At 38.3% G+C, this 26,611-nt stretch overlaps 2 protein-coding genes across 6 annotated transcripts in view; both read left to right on the top strand.

The window, feature by feature from the left end:
- Window positions 1-26,611, top strand: part of CDKL5 (cyclin dependent kinase like 5) — a 214,001-nt gene that overhangs the window by 78,514 nt on the left and 108,876 nt on the right. The gene's annotated exons all lie outside the window — the stretch shown is intronic.
- Window positions 15,159-17,941, top strand: LOC109256389 (gap junction alpha-1 protein-like). The gene has a single exon (XM_019431638.2). It carries the CDS (start codon window positions 15,677-15,679, stop codon window positions 16,574-16,576), a length of 900 nt encoding a protein of 299 aa, XP_019287183.2. The 5' UTR covers window positions 15,159-15,676; the 3' UTR covers window positions 16,577-17,941.

Below are 26,611 nucleotides of genomic sequence, written 5' to 3'. Positions count from 1 at the left end.
AGATCATGTTTACTTCTGTCAGGAAGCTTAACACATAAATTGGAAGAGGATAATTTGAGAGAAGATTATAGTGGAAATGATAGTGTGAAAGCTTTTCCCCCATTTTTCAATACATTCTTCATTAGAGCCTGCTTAGGAAAAAACTCATGTCAGTAATAAAGGAGAAAAGAAAAGAAATCAGTATTTCCCAGAACCCCGTAAAAGGACTACCACAAAGATGGGAATAAATTAGGAAGTAGCGCTATTAGTTGAGGGCAGCTGAATAAGAATGGTACAAGTGGGAAGTTTTGTTTACTTCTGAGTGCCAGAGGGCCCAGAATCCTAGGCGGAGTATTGATGGATTGTAGAACCTTCCCCAAATGGCACAGCTGAAACTTGATCCACGTGGCCCAGGCCATTTCCTTTAGGACCGCCATATTAGGATGGGCAGGAGTGCCTACCCTGACAGTGTAGATCTGGAGTTCTGCCCGTGCTCCAAACGTGGCCCACTGCCTATTTGACAAATAAAATTGTGTTGGAACACAGCCATACTCATTCATTTCTGTATTTCCTATGGATGCTTTGTATTAAAATAATAATAGTTGAGTAGTTGCGACAGAGACTGTATGACATACAAAGCATACAATTTTTATTGTGGCCCTTACCAGAAAGAGCTTGCTGACTCCTGATGTTGAACAAGCCCCAACTGGGAAAATACGGTGGACTGCATAGTGGTCTCGGTGGATCATCCATCTCAATTTCTATTTGTCTCTTTGCCCTTTGTGCTCTTGGAGCCTGAGAAATAGAGTTAATAAAGTGTGGGACTTCCACTGAAAATTGCTTTTCCCTTGAGCTGGGCTTGGATAAATTGTTGGGATGGCTGTGTAGGAAATTTTGTATTGCTTACCTCTCACATTTCAGCTGTCACAGAAGTGAACTTTGCTAGGGACTGGGCATACAGAGACACAGCGTATTTACATAGACTACGTCCCATCACTGGCCTGAGTAACTCTTTTCATCCAAAGGTGAATACAAAGAATAAAACAGTCTTCCCTGAGACTATGAAAGAATACTTGAGTTTAAGAGAAAGAGATTTCTCACAAATATGAACAGTAAAATTCTTTGGAGACTAAAACCAGGAGGTATCTTCCTAATATAATTCAAGTGAAAATAAATGAGAAGTTAACAAGAAATAGTAGTAATTTCTGTTTCAAGTACCTCTTGACTTCTGGGTATTATGCTAGATGCCTTATTTTCATTACTTTAAATCTTCCTAACAATTATAAATTAATATTACCTTCTTTTTACGTGGGGGAAACTGATCCTCAATAGGTTAATTTCCTGAAGGTCATACAAGTTAGGAAGTGGAAGAGCCTGGAATTAAGCTACATTTTAGGTCCATCATTTTTTTAAAAAATTGAGGTAAAATTGGCATAACATAAAATCAGTCATTTTAAAGTATACAGTTCAGTGGCATTTAGTGCCTTCACCGTGTTGTGCAATCACTACCTCTGTCAAGTACAAAGTATTTTCATGACCTCAAGAAAAACCCTCGTGGGGCACCTGGGTGACTCAGTCGGTTAAGCGTCAGACTCTTGATATGGGCTCAGGTCATGATCTTAAGGTTTGTGAGATAGGGCCCCGCATCGTGCTCTGTGCTGACAGCATGGAGCCTGCTTGGGATTCCCTCTCCCCATCTCTTTCTGCCCGTCCCCCACTTGTTCTCTCTTTGTCTCAGAATAAATAAATAAACATTAAAAAAGAAAAGAAAACCTCATGCCCATGAAGTGCCCATTCCCCATGTCTCCTCCTCCCCATCCCTGGCAGTCATCAATCTACTTTCTGTATCTATAGGTTTACCTATTCTGGACATTTCCTGTAAATGGGATCACATACAATGTGTGACCTTTGTAGTTTGCCTTCTTTCACTTAGCATAATGTTTTTGAGATACATCCGTATTGTAGCATGTATCCATACTTCATTCCTCTTTACGACTGAATAATATTCCATTGTATGAATATATCACATTTTGTCTATGCATTCGTCTGTCATTGGACATGTGGGTTGTTTCCACCTTTTGACTATTGTGAACAGTGCTGCTGTGAATTTTCATGTACAAGTTTTGTTTGAATTCCTGTTTTCAATTCTTTCTGGGTGTGTACCAAGAGTAGAAGTGCTAGGTAATATGGAAGTTCTGTGTTCAACTTTTTGAGGAACCACAAAACTGTTTCCACCAGCAATATGCAAGTGTTCCAGTTTTTCCATATGCTTGCCAACACTTGTTTTCTTATTTTTTTGTTGTTGTTGTGGCTATCTTAGCTGACATAAAGTGGTAGCATATTGTGTATTTGATTTGCAAGTCCATAATGATTTGTGATGTTGAGTTTCTTGTACTTGTTGGCCATTTGCCTATCTTCTTTGGAAAAATGTCTCTTTGAGTTCTTTGCCCATTTTTAAATTGGGTTTTTATTGTTCAGTTGCAAGAGTTCTTTATATATTCTGGATATAAGTCCTTTATTAAGTGTGTGGTTTGCAAGTATTTTTTCTCATTCTGTAGATTGTCTGTTTACTTGATAGTGTCCTTTGCATAAAGTCCAGTTTATTTTTTCCTCTATTGCTCATGTTTTTGAAACCACTGCCAAATTCAAGGTCATGATGGCTTATGCCTTTTTAAAACTTAATAGTTTAGGGGCGCCTAAGTGGCTCAGTCGGTTAAGCGTCCGACTTCAGCTCAGGTCATGATCTTACAGTCCGTGAGTTTTGAGCCCCGCATCAGGCTCTGTGCTGACAGCTCAGAGCCTGGAGCCTGCTTTGGATTCTGTGTCTCCTCTCTCTGCCCCTCCCCTGCTCATGCTCTCTCTGTCTCAAAAATAAATAAAAACATTTAAAAAATTAAAAGTTAATAGTTTAGTTTTAGCTTTTATATTTATGTGGTTATTCCATTTTGAGTTAATTTTTATATGTAGTATGAGATAGGGATCCAACTTCATTCTTTTGGATGTTGGGTATGCAGTTGTCCTAACACCATTTGTTGAAGAGACAGTTTTTCCCTGTTTATTGGTGTTGCCACCCTTGTTGAAAATAAGTTGACCATCAGTATATTAGTTTATTTCCAGACTCTCAATTTTATTCCATTGGTCTGTGTGTCTGTCCTTATGTCAGTGCCACACTGTTTTGATTACTGTGGATTTGTAGTAAGTTTTGAAATCAGTATGAATCCACCAACTTTGTTTCTTCTTTTTTCAATACTCATTTGGTTATTGAGAGCCCCTTGCAATTCCATATGAATCTGAGGATTAGCTTTTCCATTTCTGAAAAAAAAGGCCATTGGAATTTTGATAGAGAGTCCATTGAATCTGTGGATTACTTTGCATAGTATTGTTACCTTAACAATATAAATTTTTCCAATCTGTGAATGTAAGACCTGTTTATTTAAGTCTTTAACTTTTTTCATCAGTACTTTGTAGTTTTCAATGTATTAGTCTTTTACATGCTTGGTTACATTTATTCCTAGGTATTTATTCATTTGGATGCTCTTTTTTTTAAAAGTTTATTTATTTTTTGAGAGAGAGAGATGAGTGGGGAGTGGGGCAGAGAGAGGCGGAGACAGAGAATCCTAAGCAGGCTCCATGCTATGAGCATGGAGCCCCATGTGGGACTTGAACTCATGAACCACGAGATCACGACCTGAGCTGAAATCAAGAGTCGGATGCTTAACCTACTGAGCCACCCAGGTGCCCCTGGATGCTATTTTAAATGGAATTGCTTTCTTAATTTCCATTTTGGATTGTCAGTTGCTAGTATGTAGAAATACTGATTTTTTATTATTGTGGTAAAATATGTATCACAAGATTTGCCATTTTAACCATTTCTAAGTGTACAGTTCAGTGGCATCATCGCATTCACAGTGTTATGTAACCATCACCAATATATTTCCAATTTTCTTTATCATACACAAAAGAAACTGTAGCAATTAAGCAGTAACTCCCCCATTCCCCCTTACCCCCAGCATGTAGCAACTTCTAATCTACTTTCTGTCTCTACAGTTTTGCCTATTTTAGATATTTTGTATAAGTGGAATAATACAATATTTGTCTTTTTGTGTCTGGCTTCTATTACTTAGCATAATGTTTTCAAGGTTCATTCATGTTGTAGTATGTGTCAGAACTTCATTCCTTTTTATGCGAAATAATACTCTGTTGTATGTATATACCACATTTTGCTTATCCATTCATTTGTTGATGGACACTTGAATTGTTTCCACTTTTGGCTAATGTGAATAATGTTCCTATGAACATTCACATACAAGTATCTGAGTCCTTCCTCTTAATTCTTTTGTATATATACCTAGGAATAGAATTGCTGGGTCAAATGTAATTATGTGTCTAACATTTTGTAGACTACTGGCTATCGTGTTTTGATTTTTTATCCTGTAGTTTTGCTGAATTTGTTAGCTGTAAGGTGTGGATTCTTTTGGATTTTCTTTCTATAATTATATCATCTGTGGATGAGAGTAGTTTCATTTCTTCCTTTTAAAAATTTTATTTACTTATTTTTATTTTTATTAAGTTTATTTTGAGAGAGAGAAAGAGTGCACAGGTGCCGGAGGGGTAGAGAGAGAGGGAGAGAGAGAGAATCCCAAGCAGGCACTGTCAGCACAGAGCCCGATGCAGGGCTTGAACTCATGAACATGAGATCGTGACCTGAGCCAAAATCAAGAGTCGGGACGCTTAACAGACTAAACCACACAGGTGTGCTATTTTTATTTTTTTATATATTTTATTTTTAAGTAAACTTTACACTCAACGTGGGGCTTGAACTCACAACTTCAAGATGAAGAGTCGCGTGCTCTGCTGATTGAGCCAGCCAGGTGCCCTTATTTCTTCCCTTTTAATCTGGAAACTTTTTATTTCTTTGTCTTGCCTAGTTGTTCTGGCTAGAATTTTTAGTACAGTGTTATTAAGTGGCAAAAGTGGACACCTTCACCTTGTTCCTGATCTTGGGGAGAAGGCTTTCTGTCTTTTAAATCACTGAGTATGCATGATGTTAGTTGTTGATCTTTCATAAATGTGCTTTATCAGGTTGAGGAAGTTGTCTTCTATTTATTGTCTGCTTGTCCATCATGGATATGGTGTGTAGGGTAAAGTAGGTAGGCAGTTTAAAATGCGCATTGAGCTCATATCACACAGTAGTTACCTCTTTTATCAAGTTTTTTCATGGTCATTTTAAGGTTTTGACTAGTTGCAGAGTTCTAGAAACTGATTCTAATACTTTTTCCAGCCCATTATTTGTTTCTGTGAAAGGACGGAGTCCTAGATTTCCCTATTTTGACATTTTTGGTGATATCACTCTGTTTTTGCACACATTTTCTCCCAGTCATTGATCTCCAACTTATCAATTTTTTTGGTAGATTGTCCTTTTGGCAATATACAAAATCACATCACCAAGGTCAAGGGTCATCTAGATTTTCTAGGTTACCTTTTAGAAGTCTTGTAATTTTGTATTTAGGTCTGTGATCCACTTTGGGTTAATTTTTGTGAAAGTTACAAGGTTTGTGTCTAGATTCTTTATTTTACATATGAACGTCCAGAACCATTTGTTGAAAAGACCTTTTTTTCCCATTGGATTGCTTCTGCATCTTTGTCAAAATCAGTTGTGTTTGTGTTGAGTCTATTTTTGGGCTCTGTTCTGTTCCATTGATTTATTTGTCTTTCCTTCACCTAATATCATGCCGTCTTGATTACTATAGTTTTATAGCAAGTCTTAAAATCAGGTGATATCAGTTCTTCAACTTTATTGTTCCTTTTCAATTTTGTGTTAACTATTCTGTCTTTTTGCCTTTCCATGTTACTTTTATTTTTATTAAAAATATCTTTTTAATGTTTGTTTATTTTGGAGGTGGGGGGAGGGGCAGAGAGAGAGGGAGACACGGAATCTGAAACAGGTTCCAGGCTCCGAGCTGTCAGTACAGAGCCCGATGTGGGGCTCGAACTTAAGAACCATGAGATCATGACCTAAGCCAAAGTCAGATGTTTAACCGACCGAGCCATCCAGGCACCATCCATGTTACTTTTAAAATCAGTTTGTTGGCATCCAGAAAATAAATAGCTTACTGGAATTGGGATCACACTGAGTCTATAGATCAAGTTGAGAAGAATTGACATCCTAATACTGAGTGTTCTAATGCATGAGTGCAGAATATCTCTCCATTTATTTAAATCTTTTGATTTCTTTCAACATAGTTATGTAGGGTTTCGCATAACAGATCTTGCAAATGTTGTGTTAGATTTATACCTCAGTACTTTTGTGTGTGTGATAATGTAAATGGTATTGTTTTTAATTTTTATTTCTAATTATTCATTCCTGGTATGTGGGAAAGCAGTTGATTTTTGTATATTACCCTTGTAACTTGTGACTTAGCTAGAACTGTTTATTAGTTCCAGGAGTTTTTCATTGTAGGTTTTTTGAGATTTTCTTCATGGGCAAGCCAATCATCTGTGAACACAACAGTTTATTTTTTCTTTCCCAATCTGTATACCTTTCATTTCTTTTTCTTATTGTATTAGTTATGACTTCCAATAAAATGTTGAATGAAAGTGGTAAGAGGGGGAGCGCCTGGGTGGCTCGGTTGGTTGAGCGACCGACTTCGGCTCAGGTCATGATCTCTCGGTCTGTGAGTTCGAGCCCCGCGCCGGGCTCTGTGCTGACAGCTCAGAGCCTGGAGCCTGCTTCTGATTCTGTGTCTCCCTCTCTCTATGCCCCTTCCCTGCTCGTGCTCTCTCTCTGTCTCAGAAATGAATTAAAAAAAAAAAAAAACATTAAAGAAAAAAGTGGTAAGAGGGGTCATCCTTATCTTATTCCTGAGCTTAGTGGGAAGGCATGTGGTTTCTTACCATTAAGCATGATGTTAACTGTAGGATTTTTGTAGATGTTCTTTATTAAGTTGAGGAACTTCTATTCCTAGATTACTAAGAGTTTACATCCAAATGGGTTTGGGTTTTGTCATTGTTTTTCTGCATCAATTGATATGATGTGACATTTCTATTTTAGCTCACTGATGATGGTAGATTACATGAATTGATTTTAGAATGGTGAACCAACCTTGCACACCTGGGACAAATCCCACATTGTCATGGTGTATCATTCTTTTTATACATTGCTGTTTATGCTTTGCCAATATTTTTTGAGGATTTCTACATCTATGTTCATGAGAGAGATTCACCTGTAGCTTACCTTTATTTTAATGTTTTTATCTGGTTTTGGTATTAAGGTAATACTGGCTTCATGGAGTGAGTTAAGAAGTGTTCCTCTACTTCTGGAAGAGAGAGATTTTTCTGGAAGAGATTGTAGAGAATTAGTATAATCTCTCCTTAAGTCACCAGTGAAACTATCTGGATATGGGACTTTTATTTTAGAAGGTTATTATTGGTTGAGTTTCTTCCATACATACAGGTCTATTCAGACTATCTATTATTCCTTGGATAAATGTTGATAGTTTGTATATTTCAAGGAGTTGGTCCATTTACCTAAGTTACTAAATTTATAGCATAGATTTGTTCATAATATTCCTCCATAATATTCCTTTATTATTCCTTTAATGTCCATGTGATTTGTAGTGATGACTCTTCTTTCATATCTGATATTAATAATTTCTGTTTTTTCTCTTTTTCTTGGTTAGCCTCGCTAGAGGTTTATGAATTTTACTGTTCTTTTAAAAGAGCCAGCTTTTGTTTTCATTGATTTTCACTGTTGAGTTTCTGTTTTCAATTTCATTGATTACTTCTGTTATTTTTATTATTCTTTTCTTCTTGCTTTAGGCTTAAGTTATCCCTCTTTGTATTATTTCCTAAGATAGAAGATTAGTTACTGATTTTATTTATTTATTTTAGTTACTGATTTTAGGTCTGTTTTCTTTTCTAATATATGCATTCCATGCTACAAACTTTTTTCTATACACTGCTTTTGCTGCATCACACAATTTTGTTTTATACTTTCATTTTCATTTAGTTCAAAATATTTTTTTTTTTTTTTTAAATTTTTTTTTCAACGTTTTTTATTTATTTTTGGGACAGAGAGAGACAGAGCATGAACGGGGGAGGGGCAGAGAGAGAGGGAGACACAGAATCGGAAACAGGCTCCAGGCTCCGAGCCATCAGCCCAGAGCCTGACGCGGGGCTCGAACTCACGGACCGCGAGATCGTGACCTGGCTGAAGTCGGACGCTTAACCGACTGCGCCACCCAGGCGCCCCTCAAAATATTTTTAAATTCAAGATTTCTTTTTGACCTGTGTGTTATTTTATTTTATTTATTTATTTTTTTAAATTTAAGTAAGTTCTACACTGAATGTGGGGTTTGTACTCATGACCCTGAGATCAAGAGTCACTCCACTAACTGAGATAGCCAGGAGCCACTGACTTGTGTGTTATTTAGAAGTGTCTTGTTTAATCTCTAAATATTTTGAGATTTCCCAGCTTTATGTTATTGATTTCTAGTTTAATTCCATTGTGTTGTGAGAGTATACTTTGTATGATTTTTATGCTTTAAAATTTGTTGTGTTTTATGGCCCAGAATTTGGTCCACTTTGATGAATGCTTGATATAAGCTTGAGAAGAATATGTGTTGTGCTTCTGTTGGAAGAAGTGTTACGTAAATGTCTGGTAGGTCTAGTTAGTTAATGGTGCTGTTCAGTTCACCTATATCCTTACTCAATTTTTATCTGCAGATCTGTCAGTTACTGGAAGTTGGGGAGCGGGTGTTAAAGTCTCCAACTATAATGGTGGATTTGTCTGTTTCTCCTTGCAGTTCTGTCAATATTTGCCTCATGAATTTTGATGTCCTCTTGTTTGGTGCATATGCATATTAAGGATTATTATGTCTTCTTGGAGAATGTATCATTTTATAATGTCCGTCTTTATTCCTGATGATTTTCTTTGTTCTGAAATCTGATTTGTATAAAATTGATATAGTTATTCCAGCTTTCTTTAGTGTTAATGTGATATACCTTTTTGTATCCCTTTGCTTTTAACCTATCTGTGTCTTTATTTAAAGTGGCTTTTAAAAATCCATTCTCACAATCTCTTTTAATTGACGTATTTAGGCCATTCACATTTAAGGTGATTATTAATATATTTGGATCAGTATGAACCATTTTTGTAACTTTTCTGTTTGTTACACTTCTTCTTTTTTTATTTAAAAAAATTTTTTTTTTTTTAGTAATCTCTACACCCAACAAGATCAAGGGGTTATGAGCCAGCCAGGCAACCCCCCCCCCCCTTTTTTTTTTTAACAAAAACATTTCTTTCCTTTTCTTCCTTCTGGTTTTAATGGACTGTTTTATGTGATTCTATTTTCTCTCTTGTCTTAGCATGTCCATTATACTTCTTTAAAAAAGAGTTTGTCAGGGGCGCCTGGGTGGCTCAGGTCATGATCTCACGGTTTGTGAGTTTGAGCCCCTTATTGGGCTCTTTGCATCAGCGCAGAGCCTGCTTTGGATCCTCTGTCTCCCTCTCTCTCTGCCCCTACCACGCTCACACTCTCCTACTCTCTCTCTTTCTCTCAAAAATAAATAAACATTAAAAAAAAAAAAAAAAAAGGTTTTTAGTCATTGCCCTGGAGCTTGTCTCATACAACGTTGGTCTTTAAGTCTGCTATCAGATAACTTTATTCTGCTTCTCAGGCAGTATGTGTACCTTAAACTAGAATTTTCTGAATTCCTCCCTCCCATCCCCCTTGTAACATTGCTGTCATTCGTTCATTTTACTTATCCCTATGCTATAATCAGTGAATACATTGTTACTATTCTTTGAATGGGTATCTATTTTTTTTTTTTCATGTTTATTTATTTTTGAGAGAGACAGAACACAAGTGGGGAGGGGCAGAGAGAAGGAGACACACAACCTGAAGTAGGCTCCAGGCCCTGACCTGTCAGCACAGAGGCCGATGTGGGGCTTGAACTCACGAACCAATGAGATCATGACCTGAGCTGAAGTCGGATGCTCAACCGACTGAGCCACCCAGGTGCCCTTGAATGGTTATCTATTAATTAAGAATAGGAAAAACACATTTTATTTTGCCTTCGTTTATTCCTTCTCCAGTGCTCTTACCTCATTTAGATCTGACTTGCTGACCTGTATAATTTTCCTTCTCTAAAGAACTTTTTAAAAGTTTTTACTAGGCTGATCCACTGTTGTTGTTTTTTTTTAATTTTTTTTAAATGTTTATTTTTTTGAGAGATAGCGTGAGCAGGGAAGGGGGTGCAGAGAGAGAAAGAGAGAGAGAGAGAGTCACAGATTCCCAAGCAGGCTCCAGGGTCTGAGCTGTCAGCACAGAGCCCAACGTGGGTCTCGAATTCATGAACCGTGAGACCATGACCTGAGCCAAAGTTGGACGCTTAACTGACTGAGCCACCCAGGTGCCCCAAGACTGATCCAATGTTAAAAAACTTCACTCAGTTTTGGTTTATCTGAAAAAGTATTTCTCCTTTTGAGAGGTAATTTCAATGAATAATTTTTTTATCCCAACACTTTAAATATTCTACTTTATAGCTTCTGAAAACAGTTGGATGTACTTCTTATCCTTGTTATCTGTAGGTAAGATATTTTTTCCCTCTGGCTTTTTTCATGATTTTCTCTTTATGTTTATTTTTCTGTAGTTTGAATATGATGTAGTTTAGGTGTAGTTTTTTGGTATTTATCTTGCTAGGTCTGCTCTGAGCTTTTTGATGTGCAGTGGTTTGGTGTCATTAATTTTGGAAGATTTTTGGACATTATTTCTTCAAATATTTCTTCTCCTTTGTCTCATTCTCTTCCTTATGGTATTCTGGTTATACCTTTTATAATTGTTCTGTAGTTCTTAGATATTCTGTTCTGCTTTTTAAAATTCTTTTTTCCCTTTGCATTTAGTTTGGGAAGTTTCTATTGAAATGCCTTTAAATTCACTGATTCCTTGCTTGGCCATGTCCAATCTACTGATAAGTTCATTAAAAGCATTATTCATTTTTGTTGTAGTGATTTTTATTTGTAGCATTTTCTTTTCATTCTTTCTTCGAGTTGTGCTTACATTACCCATCTGTACTTACATGTTGTCTACTTTTTCCATTAGAGTTTTTCACATAGTAATCATAGTTATTTTATATTCTGTATCTGAAATTATTACTGATAACCCCCAAATCTGTGCCATACCTGAGTCTAATTCTGATGCCTGCTTTGTCTCCTCAGATTGCCTTTTATCTTGCCTTTTAGCATGCTTTTTACTGTTTTTTAAAAGCCAGGATATGTTGGGCAATGGGAACTGAGGTAAATAGGCTTTTAGTGTAATGTTTTACGTTAATTTGACTAGGGTCTGGGCCATTAAATGTTTGTTGTAGGGGTAGGTGCCAGAGGCTTCAGTTTGCTCTAGTGTCTTTATTTTTTGTTTTATTTTTCTCCCCCATTGTCTTTGCATTTCCCTAAGAATTCCTTTTTAAATGGTCTGTTTCTTGCAACTTGTTCAGTTGAAATCCACTGTTACTGTACCAGAACCCTGGTGACATGGTGGTAGAGTATGAGGACGAGGAAGTGTTCTATAATCTTAGGACCAAATCTTAGTCTTTTGGTGGGCTGGAGTCCTGGGCTGCAACTCTCACAAATATTTTTTGGCCCTTTCCTCCCCTTCTTTTCAGGTGAAACAAGAAGGGTAGAGGGGCTATAGCTGGCTAATTTCCCCTCTCCCAGGACAGCATATAAGGCTCTGGTAAATTTTCCCTTGGACTGTTGGCTTTTGTCATGGAGAACAGTGCAAGCTTATTTCAAAACCGTTACTTTCCCCTGGATGTTTTTCAAAAGGGTTCTGTTCTCCTTCCCCTTACTCAAAAGGGAGAAGATTTTTATTGGATCTTTATCCTGGGCATTGTTACTTTTCTCCTCCCCTTACCAAAAAGGGGAGGAGATCATTCTTGGATCTTCATGTTCAGAACCTGGTGAAGTCCTGGAGGGTAAAGCCAAAAGATTGTGGAGGGTTCTCGTTGGATTGGGTCCGTTGGAGTTCTTACTTGCAAGCCTTTGTTGAAATTAGCATTTAAGTTTTCTCCCCAGTGTATTTCTCTAGCACCTTCTGCTCCAGGTAAGCTGTTCTTGGGTGTGATTCTCTGTATTTGCCTTTCTCTCCAGATTTCAGGAGTTCAGTTTGCTTTATGTCCTTAATTCTCTGATAAGCCTAAGGAAAGTTGATTTTCAGTTTTTTTCCCTCTTGTTATAAGGACAGGAGTGACAATATTCAAGCAGTTTATTTGTAGGAACTGAAACCTGAAGTCTTACGTTTATGTTTTAAAATTGGAAATACCTTGTCCAGTTTAAAATTAATTGTTCAGCAAGAGGCTTTTAACTTTTCTGTGAACCATTTGCTTAGCTGAGATGACTCATTCTTAGTTATTTTCATCCCTTTGAATTTCAGATATGTATATTTTCAAAGTGCTTATAGCAAGAACTTTTTTAGAACAAAATATTTGAAAAACTTAAGAACTTATTGTAGTTCTAGAAAATTGCTAATAACTTTACTCAAAATTAACTGGAATTATTGATTCCCCCCCGCCCCGCACTGGCTTTTGTTTTTTTTTTTTAATCAGGTATCTTTTAGAATCCATGCTAAAGTAGTTTCAGGGATTATTGTGTTTAACCTTCACTTAGTGTTTTTACCCCACTTGTTTTTGAAAAAGTAACTCAATTTTCTGAGGCACTTTGAAACCTCTGGAGACGAAGCCAGTGTTTAAATTTGAAAAACTAATGACAATAAATGCCTAACTCTTATGCTGCCAGTGATTTATTTTCAATTAACCTTGAAGAATGTATTAATCATAAACTGTAGATCTTGGTGACTTTAGCCTAATAGAATCACTTTTAGAATCTGTGTGATAGAGGGCAGTTTGGCTAAAATGTGTTATTTAAGCAACTGAGAAAGTATGGTATATACTTAAGAGCCGTATAATTTGATTGCTTGCTAAAAAAAAATGCATTTTGGGAGCCTTCAGTTCTTATCCTTGCAGAACCTTGGGCGATTGAGACATTGTAAATTGCATTAACCTTGCCCTTTTTTTAGGTTTCATTCTTAATTTTTATTTTTCTCACCGAATCTACTGTGAAGAATAGCTGTTAAACCAAGAAACAAATTAGCTGAATGGTATTTAAAATTGCTTATTAGCTGGCAAACTCATGTCATATTTAAGAAATATTTTTCTCTTAATTTTCTTAATTGCTTAAAATGAATATCTGTCTTTGGGAATTAAAGTTTTTCAGGAGGGAGAATTAAAATATTACATATTATGGATTTTATCTTAATATACTAAATAAATTTTGTTTTTAGAAATGATGAGTTCATGCTGTATTGAAAGAATTTGATTGAAAATAATTATTTTTTGCCATGTAATAATCAATTAGCTGTGATTTGTTTTAAAATAAGATCCAGGGTTCCTGGCTGGCTCAGTTGTTGGAACATGTGACTCTTGATCTCAGGGTTATGTGTTCAAGCCCTGCATTCGGTGTAGAGATTACGTAAAAATAAAATAAAAATAAAATCTTAAAAAAAAAAAAACAACAAAAGAAGATCCATTTGTCTAGCATGATTTGAATTGGAGGCAGAAGTCTTTCTTTAGGCTTTTGCTTAGAGACATTTCTTATAAAGAAATAGGCTGTTGGGAGAAAATGGAGAGAGAAGAACAGGTCTTCAGTAGTGGCACACTTATGTGTTGTGCCCCATGCCAAGTCCCATCCAGCCTCAATAGATTAGTGGTCAGTATCCATGTTGCTCCTCCTGAAACTTAATAAAACCAAAACCCCCCACAAACCCCCAAAACACCTGTTGATAAAACGATCTCCTAGAAGAAATCCACATGCATGAACATAGTATGTCAGTATTTTAGTCTTACCAAAAAAGCTTCTATGTGCTAACAGTTCAACTGAGATAATGATTTACATTTAGTAAATAAGTTTTTAAATTGAGGCCTTTGTTGGTGGGGTCCTGACTTCCAATTTCCAGATAAGTTCCTCTCCTCTCCTCTCCTCTCCTCTCCTCTCCTCTCCTCTCCTCTCCTCTCCTCTCCTCTCCTCTCCTCTCCTCTCCCTCTTCTCTTCTCTTCTCTTCTCTTCTCTTCTCTTCTCTCTCTCTCTCTCTCTCTCTCTCTTTTTGATCTTGCTACTCTATGCTAACTGGGTTGGCAGCCACCCTTGCAAAAATGTCCCTTCATTCATCACAGCATTCAGGACCACAGTGGCAGGATTGTTTCCCTCTCCAGGGTGAGAGACTCTCAGGATCACCCCCATGATTCTTGACATCCTCTTCTACTTTTGTCGCCACTAAAACTCACTGGCTGCCCATTTTAGCACAGAACCATCATCCCTGTACTTTTCAATTGTGTCCTATGTTCTCCCCCAATCTTCCCACTGTCCCCTAGAGATCCTGAACTGCCATTAGTAATTTCTCCCTCAGCTTCAGTCTTGCCCCAGTATCACAGTTTAATCGTGCTCAGGCTGATCTGGGTTTCCTTGAGTTAATTTCTGTCAGTGCCTATTTGTTTACTTCTTAGTACTTATGTAAAATTGCAATTGTACATTCACTTAGCCTTTTTCATCGATTCTAAGACGTACATTTCTGCTCACATTTCTGAAATTGAGGCTCATCTTAACACTAGATGCCCTTAATGCTTTCTGAATGGTAAGTAATGTAATAGTGTATCTTACAATCACTTGTGTCTTAGATTTAATAAAATATTGTACTTTTAACGTTCTGTTTCCCCTAGTTAATTGCAAGTTGCACAAGTACAGGAATTCTGTTTTACTCACTCATAGGGACCAGTGTCCAGTACTGTACCTGGTACCTAGTAGGCACTGAATAAATAATGCTCGAATGAATAGCATTATTTACTTGGTTGTTCCCTTTTCAAAAAAAATTTTTTTTTCTAAATAGGCTCCATGCCACCATGGGGCTTGAACTCAGCACCGTGAGATCAAGAGTCACATGCTCTACCGACTAAGCCAGCCAGGTGCCCCTATCATTATGTATTTAGGAAATGATGGCTGTAATAAGTTTGAAGATGAAGTGGTCAATATATGCATGTGAAAAATTTTTAATTTTTATTTATTTTGGGGGAGAGAGAGAGAGCACGAGTGGTGGAGATGGGCGGGGGGCAGGGGGAGAGAATGAGAGAATCCCAAGCAGGTTCCACACTGTCAGTGCAGAGCCCAGCGTGGGGTTCAAACTCATGAACTGTGAGATCATGACCTGAGTCAAAAATAAGAATTGAATGCTCAACTGACTGAGCCACCCAGGCATCCCTGCTTGTGAAATTTTAATTCAGTTTCTCTGTTTCAGTATTTATCTTTGGAGATGGCTTTACTCTGGAATTGAAGAAACCTTTAGATACGTTTATTTTGTTCCCTCATTTTTGTAACTCTTCCTATTATTGATATATGTACATCTTTATTTAAGAGTATTTACTCACCATGTATGAAAATGAACCCACATAAGCTTTTATTGGGTATCAGCAGTTGTCTTTCATTAGGAGGAAGAGTGAGGAAGGTACCAAAGGGTGTAGCCGACTTTTATAAACTTTACCGGGTTTTCAGTGCTTGAACTTACTTTTTCATTTTACTTCATCCTCTAAGGAGCACAGTCACTTGGTGTGCCTACTTCACTTCTTTTAAGCGAAAGAACAGCGGACAGGCAGCATGAGTGACTGGGGTTCCTTAGGCCAGCTCCTCGGCAAGGTTCAAACCTACTCCAACCCTGGAGGGAAGGTATGGCTCTCCATCCTTTTCGTATTCCGAATCCTGCTCCTGGGGACAGCAGTTGAGTCAGCCTGGGATGATGAGCAGTTTGCCTTTCGTTGTAATACTCGGCAGCCCGGTTGTGAAAACGTCTGCTACGATAAGTCCTTCCCGATCTCTCATGTGCGCTTCTGGGTGCTGCAGATCATATTTGTGTCTGTCCCCTCACTTTTGTACCTAGTGCATGTATTCTACTTGCTGCGCAAGGAACATAATTCGAAAAAGAAAGGGGAGGAACTCACAGTTGCTCAAACCAATGATGTCAACATGGAGGAAATCAGAATCGAAATCAAGAAGTTCAAGTTCAGCGCTGAAGAACACTATAAGGTGAAAATGAGAAGGGACTTGCTGCGAATCTATACTGTCAGCATCTTCTTCAAGTCTCTTTTCGAGGTGGTCTTCCTGCTGATCCAGTGGTACATCTATGGATTCAGTCTAAACGCGGTTTACACTTGCATACGAGACCCCTGCCCGCATCAAGTGGACTGCTTCCTTTCTCGCCCCACAGAGAAAAATATCTTCATTCTCTTCATGCTAGTGGTGTCCTTGGTGTCTCTTGCTTTGAACATCGTCGAGCTATTCTCTGTCTTCGTCAAGAGCATTAAGGACCGCGTGAAGGATTCAGAGAGTGAGTCTTACTATGTTATATCTGGTCTGCTGGGTCCCTCCAAAGACAGTTCATCAGTTATTGCTCTCTCTGACATGTCCGTTCCCAGGAACAAGCTTGTTCCCGGAAACGCAAACAGTTCTTCCTGCCTCAGTTACAGCAAACAAGGAAATGAGCAAAACCGTGCTAAATAGAGTGCATAGCAAGGTTTAATGGGGCAGGCAAGAAGCACCGCCTCTCCACTCGCTCACACAGCCTTTTAATTTCCCTGATGATAAGCAGATTCTGAGGGAAAAAACAAAAACCCTAGCTACTGGGCAGTAGCCATTGTAGACAGCAGCCATTCTGCAAAGCCAGCAGTCATGCCAGCAGCAGCCTTGATGACCTAGAGATCTAGACACATGCTTGAAAGCATTATGATTTTGCTCAATTGTTAAAGTAAAAGGAAGGTACAATGGAGAGTGTACTTTTGTTCCAGTGGAAGCAGTACTGAACACTGTCAGTCACGAGGCTTAGTGGACATACAGGGTTCTTTTGGAGTATCTGGGATAGGAGGGGAGAGACGGGGAGGGATTAATTAATCAGAGGAACATCTTGGTATTTAAAATGGTTGACTCGAAGAATTTACATTTTAAATAAAGTCTCCATCAGGTGGTACATAAGTAAAGACTTTCTCTCCCATATTCCCCACGAATGGTTCAGTGTATATGAAGGAGTGATAGATATTTGTGATGTGTTGGTACAAACAGACACAGTATAAACTCATGAACATGGATTATTAAAATAATGCAGTGTTCAAATTTGAGCCTTTGTCACAGATTTTGTGGTATGGGCCATATGATGTTTACATTACATAATTCCTACTGTGAAAGTGAAGCACTCCTCCCTCCCCCACTCAGATGCCCCCCCTTCAGCCACTTTATTCTATTAGGGACACTGGTTCTGTTCATTATGATTTTTTTCTTTTGTAGAAAGATGTCGGGAATGATGTCCTTTTTCTGAAATGTAATCATTGATACTTGAATGATACACTTTTAGTTCTGTGAACAGCAGTCAATGTGAGAAACTTAAAAGGAACGAATAGAGCTGAACTATTAAATGTTCTTACATGAATTTTGCAGTAACTGATAGTTCTTGGCTTTGTTCTACTTAATAAACCTTACATAACAAGCATTATTGTAGAACTTGTATTCTGTTATGAGTTTGGCGGGCAGTCTTTTGGGGTGGCTGGCATTTTTGATGTTTGTACTGAGATTTGGAGTGCAAGAAAGGTTGAAAGAGGTTTGAATATTACCCATGTAACTAATGTGTTGGAAATGTACACTAAAGAAATCTGTTTCTTCAAATACCTTTTCTAAAACTGACAGATGGTTGGTGAAAATGCCGAGCTTCATACTTTGTTCTTGTGCGACAGCTACATCAACAGTTTTGTACACTAAATAGTTTAATATTTCACATTAGACTACTGTCATGTTCAGCTTTATTAGTGCAAATGTAGACCTAGTCCATCATATAGTCTAGAGAATGTTCTTTAATAAAGTTTAAGAGAACAACCTGCATGTCTGCCTCTGAGAGTTTCTGGCTGCAGTCATCTTTCCTAGTCTTTTGAACTCTTCATTCAGTATATCTTAATCTAAGCAAAATCTACTGCAGAGTTTTAGAAATGGAATTACAGTGATTCCATTACAGAAGGTTTTAGTATCAGCATCTTTAGTTATATGTAGTACGATCAGAGATATACCCACTACTTGGATGTGCAAAAAAATGTAGCTTCTTTTTTTTCTTTTAACTCATCTCCTCTTTTTTTTTTAATGTCTATTTTTGAGACAGAGAGAGAGAAAGAGAGAGAGTGAGTGAGAGTGGGGGTGGGGCACAGAGAGAGAGAGAGAAGGAGACACAGAATCTGAAGCAGGCTCCAGTCTCCGAGCCCGACGTGAGGCTCGAACCCATGAACTGTGACATCATGACCTGAGCCGAAGTCGGACGCTTAACCTACTGAGCTACCCAGGCGCCCCATTAACTGATCTACTCTTTATCAGAAGCTTCTTCCCATCCCACAGGGCTCTGAAGGAGGAAGATAGGGACAACTGAAATGGTAAACCTGCCAATCAATAGCCTCTTGCTGTGACAGTGTAAATGGTCTCATTTGTAAAACCCAGTCTCTTGGTTCATTGAAGAATTGTTCAGATTTCCTTCTCTCAAATTATTTCGTGAGGAATAAGCACAGTTATTTACTAATGGGATGTGTGTTTCTGTGGGGCACTGGAAAACCTCTGAAACCTTGGATTGGACATTGCCACGCTCACTTCCTGTTTCACACTGATTTTCACATAATTGCTTGCTTGATTTTGTTAAGAAAAAAATTTTTTTCCTAATGTTTATTTTTGAGAGAGAGAGAAAGAGCATGAGCAGGGGAGGGGTAGAGAGAGAGGGAGACAGAATTCGAGGCAGGAAGCAGGCTCCAGGCTCCAAGCTGTCAGCACAGAGCCTGATATGGGACTCCAACTCATGAACCATGAGATCATGACCTGAGCCGAAGTCGGATGCTTAACCGACTGAGCCACCCAGGTGCCCCCCCCTCAATTTTTAAGTTTGTTTATTTTGAGAGAGAGAGAGAGAGAGAGAGAGAGAGAGAGAGAGAGAATGAGTGTGAGTGGGGGAAGGGCAGAGAGAGAGAGAGAGAGAGAGAGAGAGAGAGAGAGAATGAGAATCCCAGGCAGGCTCCACACTGTCAGCACAGAGCCTTGACATGGGGCTTAAACTCACAAACGGCGAGATCATGACCTGAGCTGAAATCAAGAGTCTGACGCTTAACCTACTAGGCCACCCAGGTGCCCCCTCTTTGTTAACATTTTGATCTTGAGATAATTACAGATCACATGCAACGATAAGAAATAATAGATTCCATATATTCTTCAACTGATTTCTCCCAATAGTAACATTTTGCATAATTATAGTAAATATCACAACCAGAAAACTGACATTGATATAATCCATTGACCTTATTCAGATTTCACCAATTTTGCATGCACTCATATTTGTGTGTGTGCATGCACATGCATATGTATAGTTTTTATCACTTGTGTAGATTCATGTGACCACCACAGTGAAGATATAGAACAGTTTTATCATAAGGATCCCTTGTGCTATTTATAGCCACAGCTGCACCCCTCCATTCCCCTCTCCCTAACTCCTCACAACCACTAGTCTGTTCATCTCTATAATTTTGTCATTTCAAGAATACTGTTTAAATGGAATGATACACTGTATAACCTTTTGAGATTGGCTTTTTTCACTCAGCATAACTCCCTTGAGACCCATCAAGTTTTTGTGTGAATCACTAGTTTGTCCTTTTTTATTGCTGAGTAGTAGTCCATAGAATGGAGGTACCACTGTTTATTCACCTGTCAAAGGACCTGTTGAAGATTGTTTCCAGGTTTTGGCTACTACAAATAAAGCTGCATGAACATTGGTGTACAGGCTTTTTTGTAAACAAAAGTTTTCATTTCCCCAGGATGAATGCCCAAGAGTGTAACTGCTGAGTTGTAAATGAATATATAGTTTTGTAAGAAACTGGCATATTCTTTTCCCAGAGTGGTTTACATTCCCATCAGCAATGTGTCAGTGATTTCATTTCTCTACATGCTCCCTAGCATTTGGTATTATCACTGGTTTTTGTTTTATCCATTCTAATAGATATGTAGGTGATCTCATTGTAGTTTAAATTTACATTTCTCTAATGGCTAATAATGTTGAGTAGCTTTTCATGTGCTTATTTGGGATCTGTGTATCCTCTTCAGTGAGAGAGATAGATACATATATTTATTCTGGATTAAAATCCTTTGTTGGGTATGTTTGAAAATATTTTCTCCCTGCTTGTAGCTTGTCTTTTCATCACTTGATAAGGTCTTTCACAGAGCTAATTATTTTAATTTTGATAAGGTCATTTATTTTTCTTTTTATGGATTGTGTTTTTGGTGGTAAGTCTAAGAACTTTTTGTCTAGTCCTATATCGTAAAGATTTTCTTCTTTGTTTCTAAAAGTTTTATAGATTTACATATAAGTAAATATAAGTCCATGATCTTGAATTAAAGTTCATGATCCATTTTGAGTTAATTTTTGTCTAAGTTGTGAGATTTTAGGTTGAGGCATTTTCTTTCTTTCTCTCTCTCTCTGTTTTTTTGGGGGGGAAAGGGTGCTGTGGATGTCTAATTGCTATAGCACCACCATTTATGGAAAAGTCTCTCCTTCCTCCACTGAATTACTTTTGCAGGCAAAAATCAGGTGTATTTGCATGGCCCTATTGATGTGTGTGTTTATCCTTCGGCCAGTATCACACTGTCTTGATTACCATTCTGTAGCTCCGTAGTAACCCTAAACATCAGGTGTGATGATTCCTTTCATTTTTATTCTGCTTTTTCAAAATTTCTTTAGCTATTCCAGGTCAGGTGCCTTTCCATTTTCATTTTAGAATAAATTTGCCTATATCTACACAACACTTGCTGGGATTTTTTTATTGTAATTGCATCAAACCTTTATTATCAATTTGAGGAAAATTGGCATCTTGTTGAGTTTTCTAATACCTGAGTACAGTATGTTTCTCAATTTACCTAGGGTTTCTTCAGGTTTTTTTTCATCAAGATTTGGTCATTTTCAGGATACAGATCCTGTACATATTTCATTGTTTATATCTATTTCATTTCCTTGGAGTAATTGTAAATGATATTTTGCTTTTAATTTCTGTCTCCCATTTTTGTCACTTGCATATAGAAATGTGATTGATTTTTGTTCGTTAACCTTATAGTCTACAATCTTGCTAAACTTAGTTCTAGGAGATTTTGGTGGATTCTTGGAATTTTTTAATGTAGGTGGTCATGTCATTTGCAAATAATGTCAGTTTTATTCCTTTTACAATCAGTATGCTTTTTATTTCTTTTTCTTGGCTTGTTACTCTGATTAGAACTTTGAACACTGTGTTCAGTGGCAGTGATGAGAGGAGACATTCTTTTCATGTTTCCGATCTTAAGGGCAAAGCATTCAGTCTTTCATCGTTAAATATGATGTTAGCTATACGGTATTATGGATGGTATTTATAAAGTTGAGGAACTTACCTTCTATTCCTTGTTTGCCAGAGGTTTTTTCTTTTAGTCATAAGTGGGTGTTTGGTTTTGTCAAGTTCTTTTATTGTATCAGTTCATATGATCATGTGATTTTTCTTCTTTACTCTGTTGACATGGTTTTCTTTCTTTTTTTTTTTTTTTGAAGTATTGAGGAGATACCTTACATTCTTTCTTCCTTCCTTCCTTCCTTCCTTCCTTCCTTCCTTCCTTCCTTCCTTCCTATTTTTGAGAGAGAAAGAGAGGGAGAGAGAATCTTAAGCAGGCACCATGCTCAGCGCAGACCCCAACTTGGGGCTCAATGCCATGACACTGGGATCATGACCTGACCTGAAATCCAGAGTCAGACGCTCGACTGACTGAGCCATCCAGGTGCTCCTACCCTGTTGACATGGTTTTCAGGTGTTGAATCAGCCTTGCATATGTAGAATAAATCCAACCAGTCACGGTGTACAGTTCTTTCTATACATTGCTAGATTTGATTTGTTAATATTTTTGTTGAGTGTTTTTGTGCATGAGTTCCTAAGAGATACCGGTCTATAGTTTTTGGATTTTTGTATGCTGTCTTTGTCAGGTTTTGATATCATTGTATTAGTAGCCTCATAAAATGAGTTGGGAAGTGTTTCTTCTTCCTCTCATTCCTGGAAGAGATTGTGTAAAATTGATGTTAATTGTCCTTTAAGTGTCTGATAGAATTCTCTAGTGAGCCCATCTGAGCCTGAAAATTTCTTTTATTGGGTACTTTAAAATTACAAATTCAGGGGCACCTGGGTGGTTCAGTTGGTTAAGCATCTGACTCTTGATTTTGGGCTCAGGTCGTGATCTCATGGTTCATGAGATCAAGCCCTGGGTCAGGTTCTGCGCTGACAGTGGGGAGCCTACTTGGGATTTTCTCTCTCTCTCTCTCTCTCTCTCTCCCCCCCCCCCCCCCACATGCATACACTACCTCTCTCTCTCATCAAATAAATAAGCATTAAAAAAATAAAATTACAAATTCAATTATTTAATAATTATGCAACAATTTGAATTGTTGATTTCATCTTGGTTAAGTTTGATAGTTTGTGGTTTACCAGGATTGGCCCATTCTTTCTAAGTTGTCAGATTTAGGAGTGTAAAGTTCGTGGTAAGGGCTGTAGGGTTCTAGGGATCTCTCTCCTGTTTTGTTCCTGATGTTGAGAATTTTTGTCTTTTCTTTATCTTGCTAGAAGTTTATCAATTTTATTAATCTTTTAGCAGGACCAGTTTTTGCTTCATTGATTTAATCTTTTAAATTAAAAAATTTTTAAGAAAATTTTCTTTATTTTCCTGTTTAAAATTTCACTGATTTCTGCTCTTACCTTTAATATTTCCTTCCTTCTTGTTTTGTGCTTATTTCTTTTGCCAGTATTGAGGTAAGAATTTAGATTATTGATTTGAGACCTTTCTTCTTTTCTAACGTGTGCATTTAGTGCTACAAATTTCTCTGTTAGTACTGCTTTAGTTATACCCATGTTTTGATTTAATGTATTTTCATTAAGTTCTTTGAAATTAAAATTTCCTTTGAGAGTTTCTCTTTGCATGATGTCTATTTTGAAATCCTTGTCAGATAATTCTGCCATCTCTGTGTTAGCATCTCTTGATAGTCTTTTCTCATTCATGTTGAGGCTTTCCTAGTTCTTAGTATGATGACTGGTTTTCTGTAGAAACCTGGACATTTTGGTTATTATGTCATTAGACTCTGTATCTTACTTAATCTTCTATCTGGTCTGCTCTGGTAAGGTGACAGCCACAGACGGGGCTGGTAGTTCATTTTGCTAATTCTGCCTCCATTGATACCCACTGGGGAGGGGCTCCTTGTTGCTGGTGTGGATGGGAGTTTGGCTTCTTAAGTGGCCTCCACTGACAATCCCCTGGCAGGGGCTTAGACATGCTCCCCATTCTGCCCTTACTGGTGTGGATGGAGCCACTTTTTCATTTGGCTGGAGTAGAGTGGATGGTTATTGTCTAAAAGTTTTCTTGCCTAGGCTGCTCCTTGCCTGGTCCTTTACCTGGAGAGCAGGCTTTTGTTGGGGCTATTTTTAAATCTGTGCCCATGGGCTTTTCTGGGTTGCTTGTTGAAGTAGTCTTAGTAGGGTTGCTTTAAAATCGTCGTCAGATAATTCCAGTTTGATTCATCTCTGTGGTGATGTCTCTTGTCTTTTCTCATTCAAGTTGTGAATTTCATGGCCCTTGGTATGATGTGATTTTTTTTTTTTTAATTGTATCCTGGGCAGTTTGGATATTATGAGACGCTAGATTCTTTTTTTTTTATTTTATTTTATTTTATTTTATTTTATTTTATTGTATTGTATTGTATTGTATTGTATTGTATTGTATTGTATTGTATTTCTGTTCAGGCAGCCCCCCTGTTGAGTGGTAGTTAGCGTGATAGGTGGCTAGGTGCAGCTTCCTGCGTGGCGCCCCCCACCCCTACCTCCACAGAGGAGGTGTTGCTCTTAGTCGTACTGCCTCCTTGCAGAATGGCGGGGGGTGGGGGGGAGTGGATGTTTACCTCACTTGGCCCTGCTGACACCCCTTCCCAGAGAAAGTGGACCAGTGCTTCCACTGCCCTTATTGCCTCTGCTCTGTCCTGCAGACACCACTGTGGCAGAGGGGCCAGAGTACTGTTGGCTGCTTCCGCCTGGAGGGAGGTGGAAGATCAGCCCCTGACCGGACTTGCCAATATGACAAGATGGGGAACGGAAGCTGTGCCTGCTTTTGTGAGGCAGGAAATGGGAGATCAGCTCCCCGCTCAGGGACAGCACCAGGTGGGAAGTTAGGGAGTTGGAGCCCTGCTGCCTGCTTCTTTGGAGCTTGTGTGCGCACATGCATATGTGTATCAGTACAGAGTGCCTGCCTGCTCAGCCCCCCTGAAACCTCAGTGGGATGGTAGTGCAGTTTTTCCATTTATGTTTGCCTAGAGTAGGGGGAGTATTGCCCAAAAGATTTTCTGTTGGCCCATCCTTTTCCTGCTCCTTGGGCGCTAAGAGTAGACTTTTCTTGGCACGTTTTTATGTTCGCCTCTTGTTGGTTCTGGGTTGGAGGATTCTGCAGCACTCTATTGGGGATACCTGGGAAACAGTGGGGAAACCCAGGGAATTCCTGCCACAGTGTTCCTCAAGTCCCAAAGTCCTGAGGCTGTCAGCTTTCTCTTTGCCACCTTGTCTTCTTATGCTTGATTGTATGTTATATACAGGGAGTTTTAGATTTAAGAGGAAGGACCTGGGAGAAACGGGGCTACTCCATCTTTACCAAAACACAAATCTCCACATGTGTGTAAAAATTCTGCAAACACTGGTTTATATGATAACATCAATTTGTTCCTGAAATATACCACGTGTCAGGCACTGTGATTGGCCCTGGGGACTATACAGATGGGACCGAGATGTTGTTGTTACCGTCGCACACTTTGCCATTTTGTAGAGTTCAAAGACCTGTGAAATACATTTTATTTTGCTTCATGACACTCATGTAGAAAACAATTCTTTATTTTAGAGAGGAAAAGAAATCTAGCTCCACACCATGTGGCTTGTGGTATTATTGAAGCTCCTTTGCTTCCCGTTGGCTGAAACAAGCTGCCTTTGGTTTGTGAAGTACCAGGCAAATGGGGAAGGGGCCTAACCCTTAAGTGCCTTGTTGTTCTCATGGTTATCATTGTGTTACTTGGGTTACCATTAAACCTTTTGCCAGGCACTACCCTCCAGTGGGCATTGTTCCCCTGGCCCCAGCTCTCCAGGCTGTGGTGCTTCATGATCAGACTGGAGGAATCTCTCCAAGTACCACCACTGTCCGAAGTCCTGGACAGCCCTCTGCCTCATGCAGCAGCCCCAGCCCTGTGACCCTCTTAGTCCTGGAGGGACATCAGCTCTCTTTGACATTAGCCTATTGGATGGGAAGTTCAGCTCCACTGCCTTTGTGAGTCTGGGCTTTATAATAAAAAGAACCGTTAGTTCTCCCAAGGTATAGGAGAAGGAACCCCCTCCTCTGCTCCCAGGGACAAACCCCGTGCTCTCTGAGTTCCTCTGGAAACTTGCTCTGGTGATTTGGGAGTGTCTGAAGTAGAGCATTTTGAACTTTATCCCTGATGATAGTAATAATAACAACAACATTTGGCTCATGTTGTGTTGTGAGCATTTTACTTCGATCTTCCTTGTATCTTCTTAGTCAATCCTAATAGCCTTAGGAGTAAGTGACATTACTAGACACAGTTTTCAGAAAAGGAAATTGAGGCACCGAGAAGTTAAGTAACTTGCCAAAGGTCACTCACCTAGTGGGTGGTAGAGCCATGATTGAAATCCAGGCAGTTTGGCTGTAGATCTGAAGTTCTTAACCTTCTTGTAGATGTGTGACCCCTTTTTAGAAACACATTTAGTTTTCTTATGAAATCACATAGATAGATCTGGCACTGAGAGTATGAAAAATAACCAGTACATATCTTATATTTTAAACTGTTTGGAGTATAGTCCTCTAATAATCAGATTTTTTTTTTAGTTTGTTTCAGACAGTAGGAAATAATGATTTTGTTAGAAATTTCTGCATTTTTTTCAGTTCAGAGTTCAAGAGAAAATTTAGCCAGGTTATATTTTATTATATACATCTATCATTTGTCACATTTATTTATACATCTATGATGTTTTCTGTTGCCTTAGGTGCCTTTTTGTTCAAATGCAGTTAGTAGAATAACTAGAAGGATATACTTCACGAGTCATCATGTTAATGTTATCCATGCCATTAGACTTAAATTCTACTTTAGGGACTTATTGTAAAGTACTTAAAATGTAGTCAGGTTTTCCTCTTCAGAAGAGGTTTGTGCTGCCCTTTACCTTGCTTTTTCAGTGAAAATTTAAATTTTCTCATTCATATAAATGTGGAATCAAGTTTCGTTCACATGCATATTCTGTGTACCAGGTAATATAACCTAACAGCTTATTCTATTCCTTATAAACATAGTATTTTCTATTCCTTATAAACACAGTGTTGAATATAAAATTTCTGTCATGTTTTGTTAGAGAATAATGTGTAATTTCTCTTAAGGTAATTCATTAATTTGCAATTTTCATGTTGTCGGTGCTTTTTTTTTTCAAATTTACATCC

Source organism: Panthera pardus, unplaced genomic scaffold, assembly GCF_024362965.1.
Source record: "Panthera pardus isolate Hobbes unplaced genomic scaffold, ASM2436296v1 HiC_scaffold_27, whole genome shotgun sequence".
Taxonomy (NCBI): Eukaryota; Metazoa; Chordata; class Mammalia; order Carnivora; family Felidae; genus Panthera; species Panthera pardus.
This window is presented reverse-complemented; position numbering and strand designations above follow the sequence as displayed.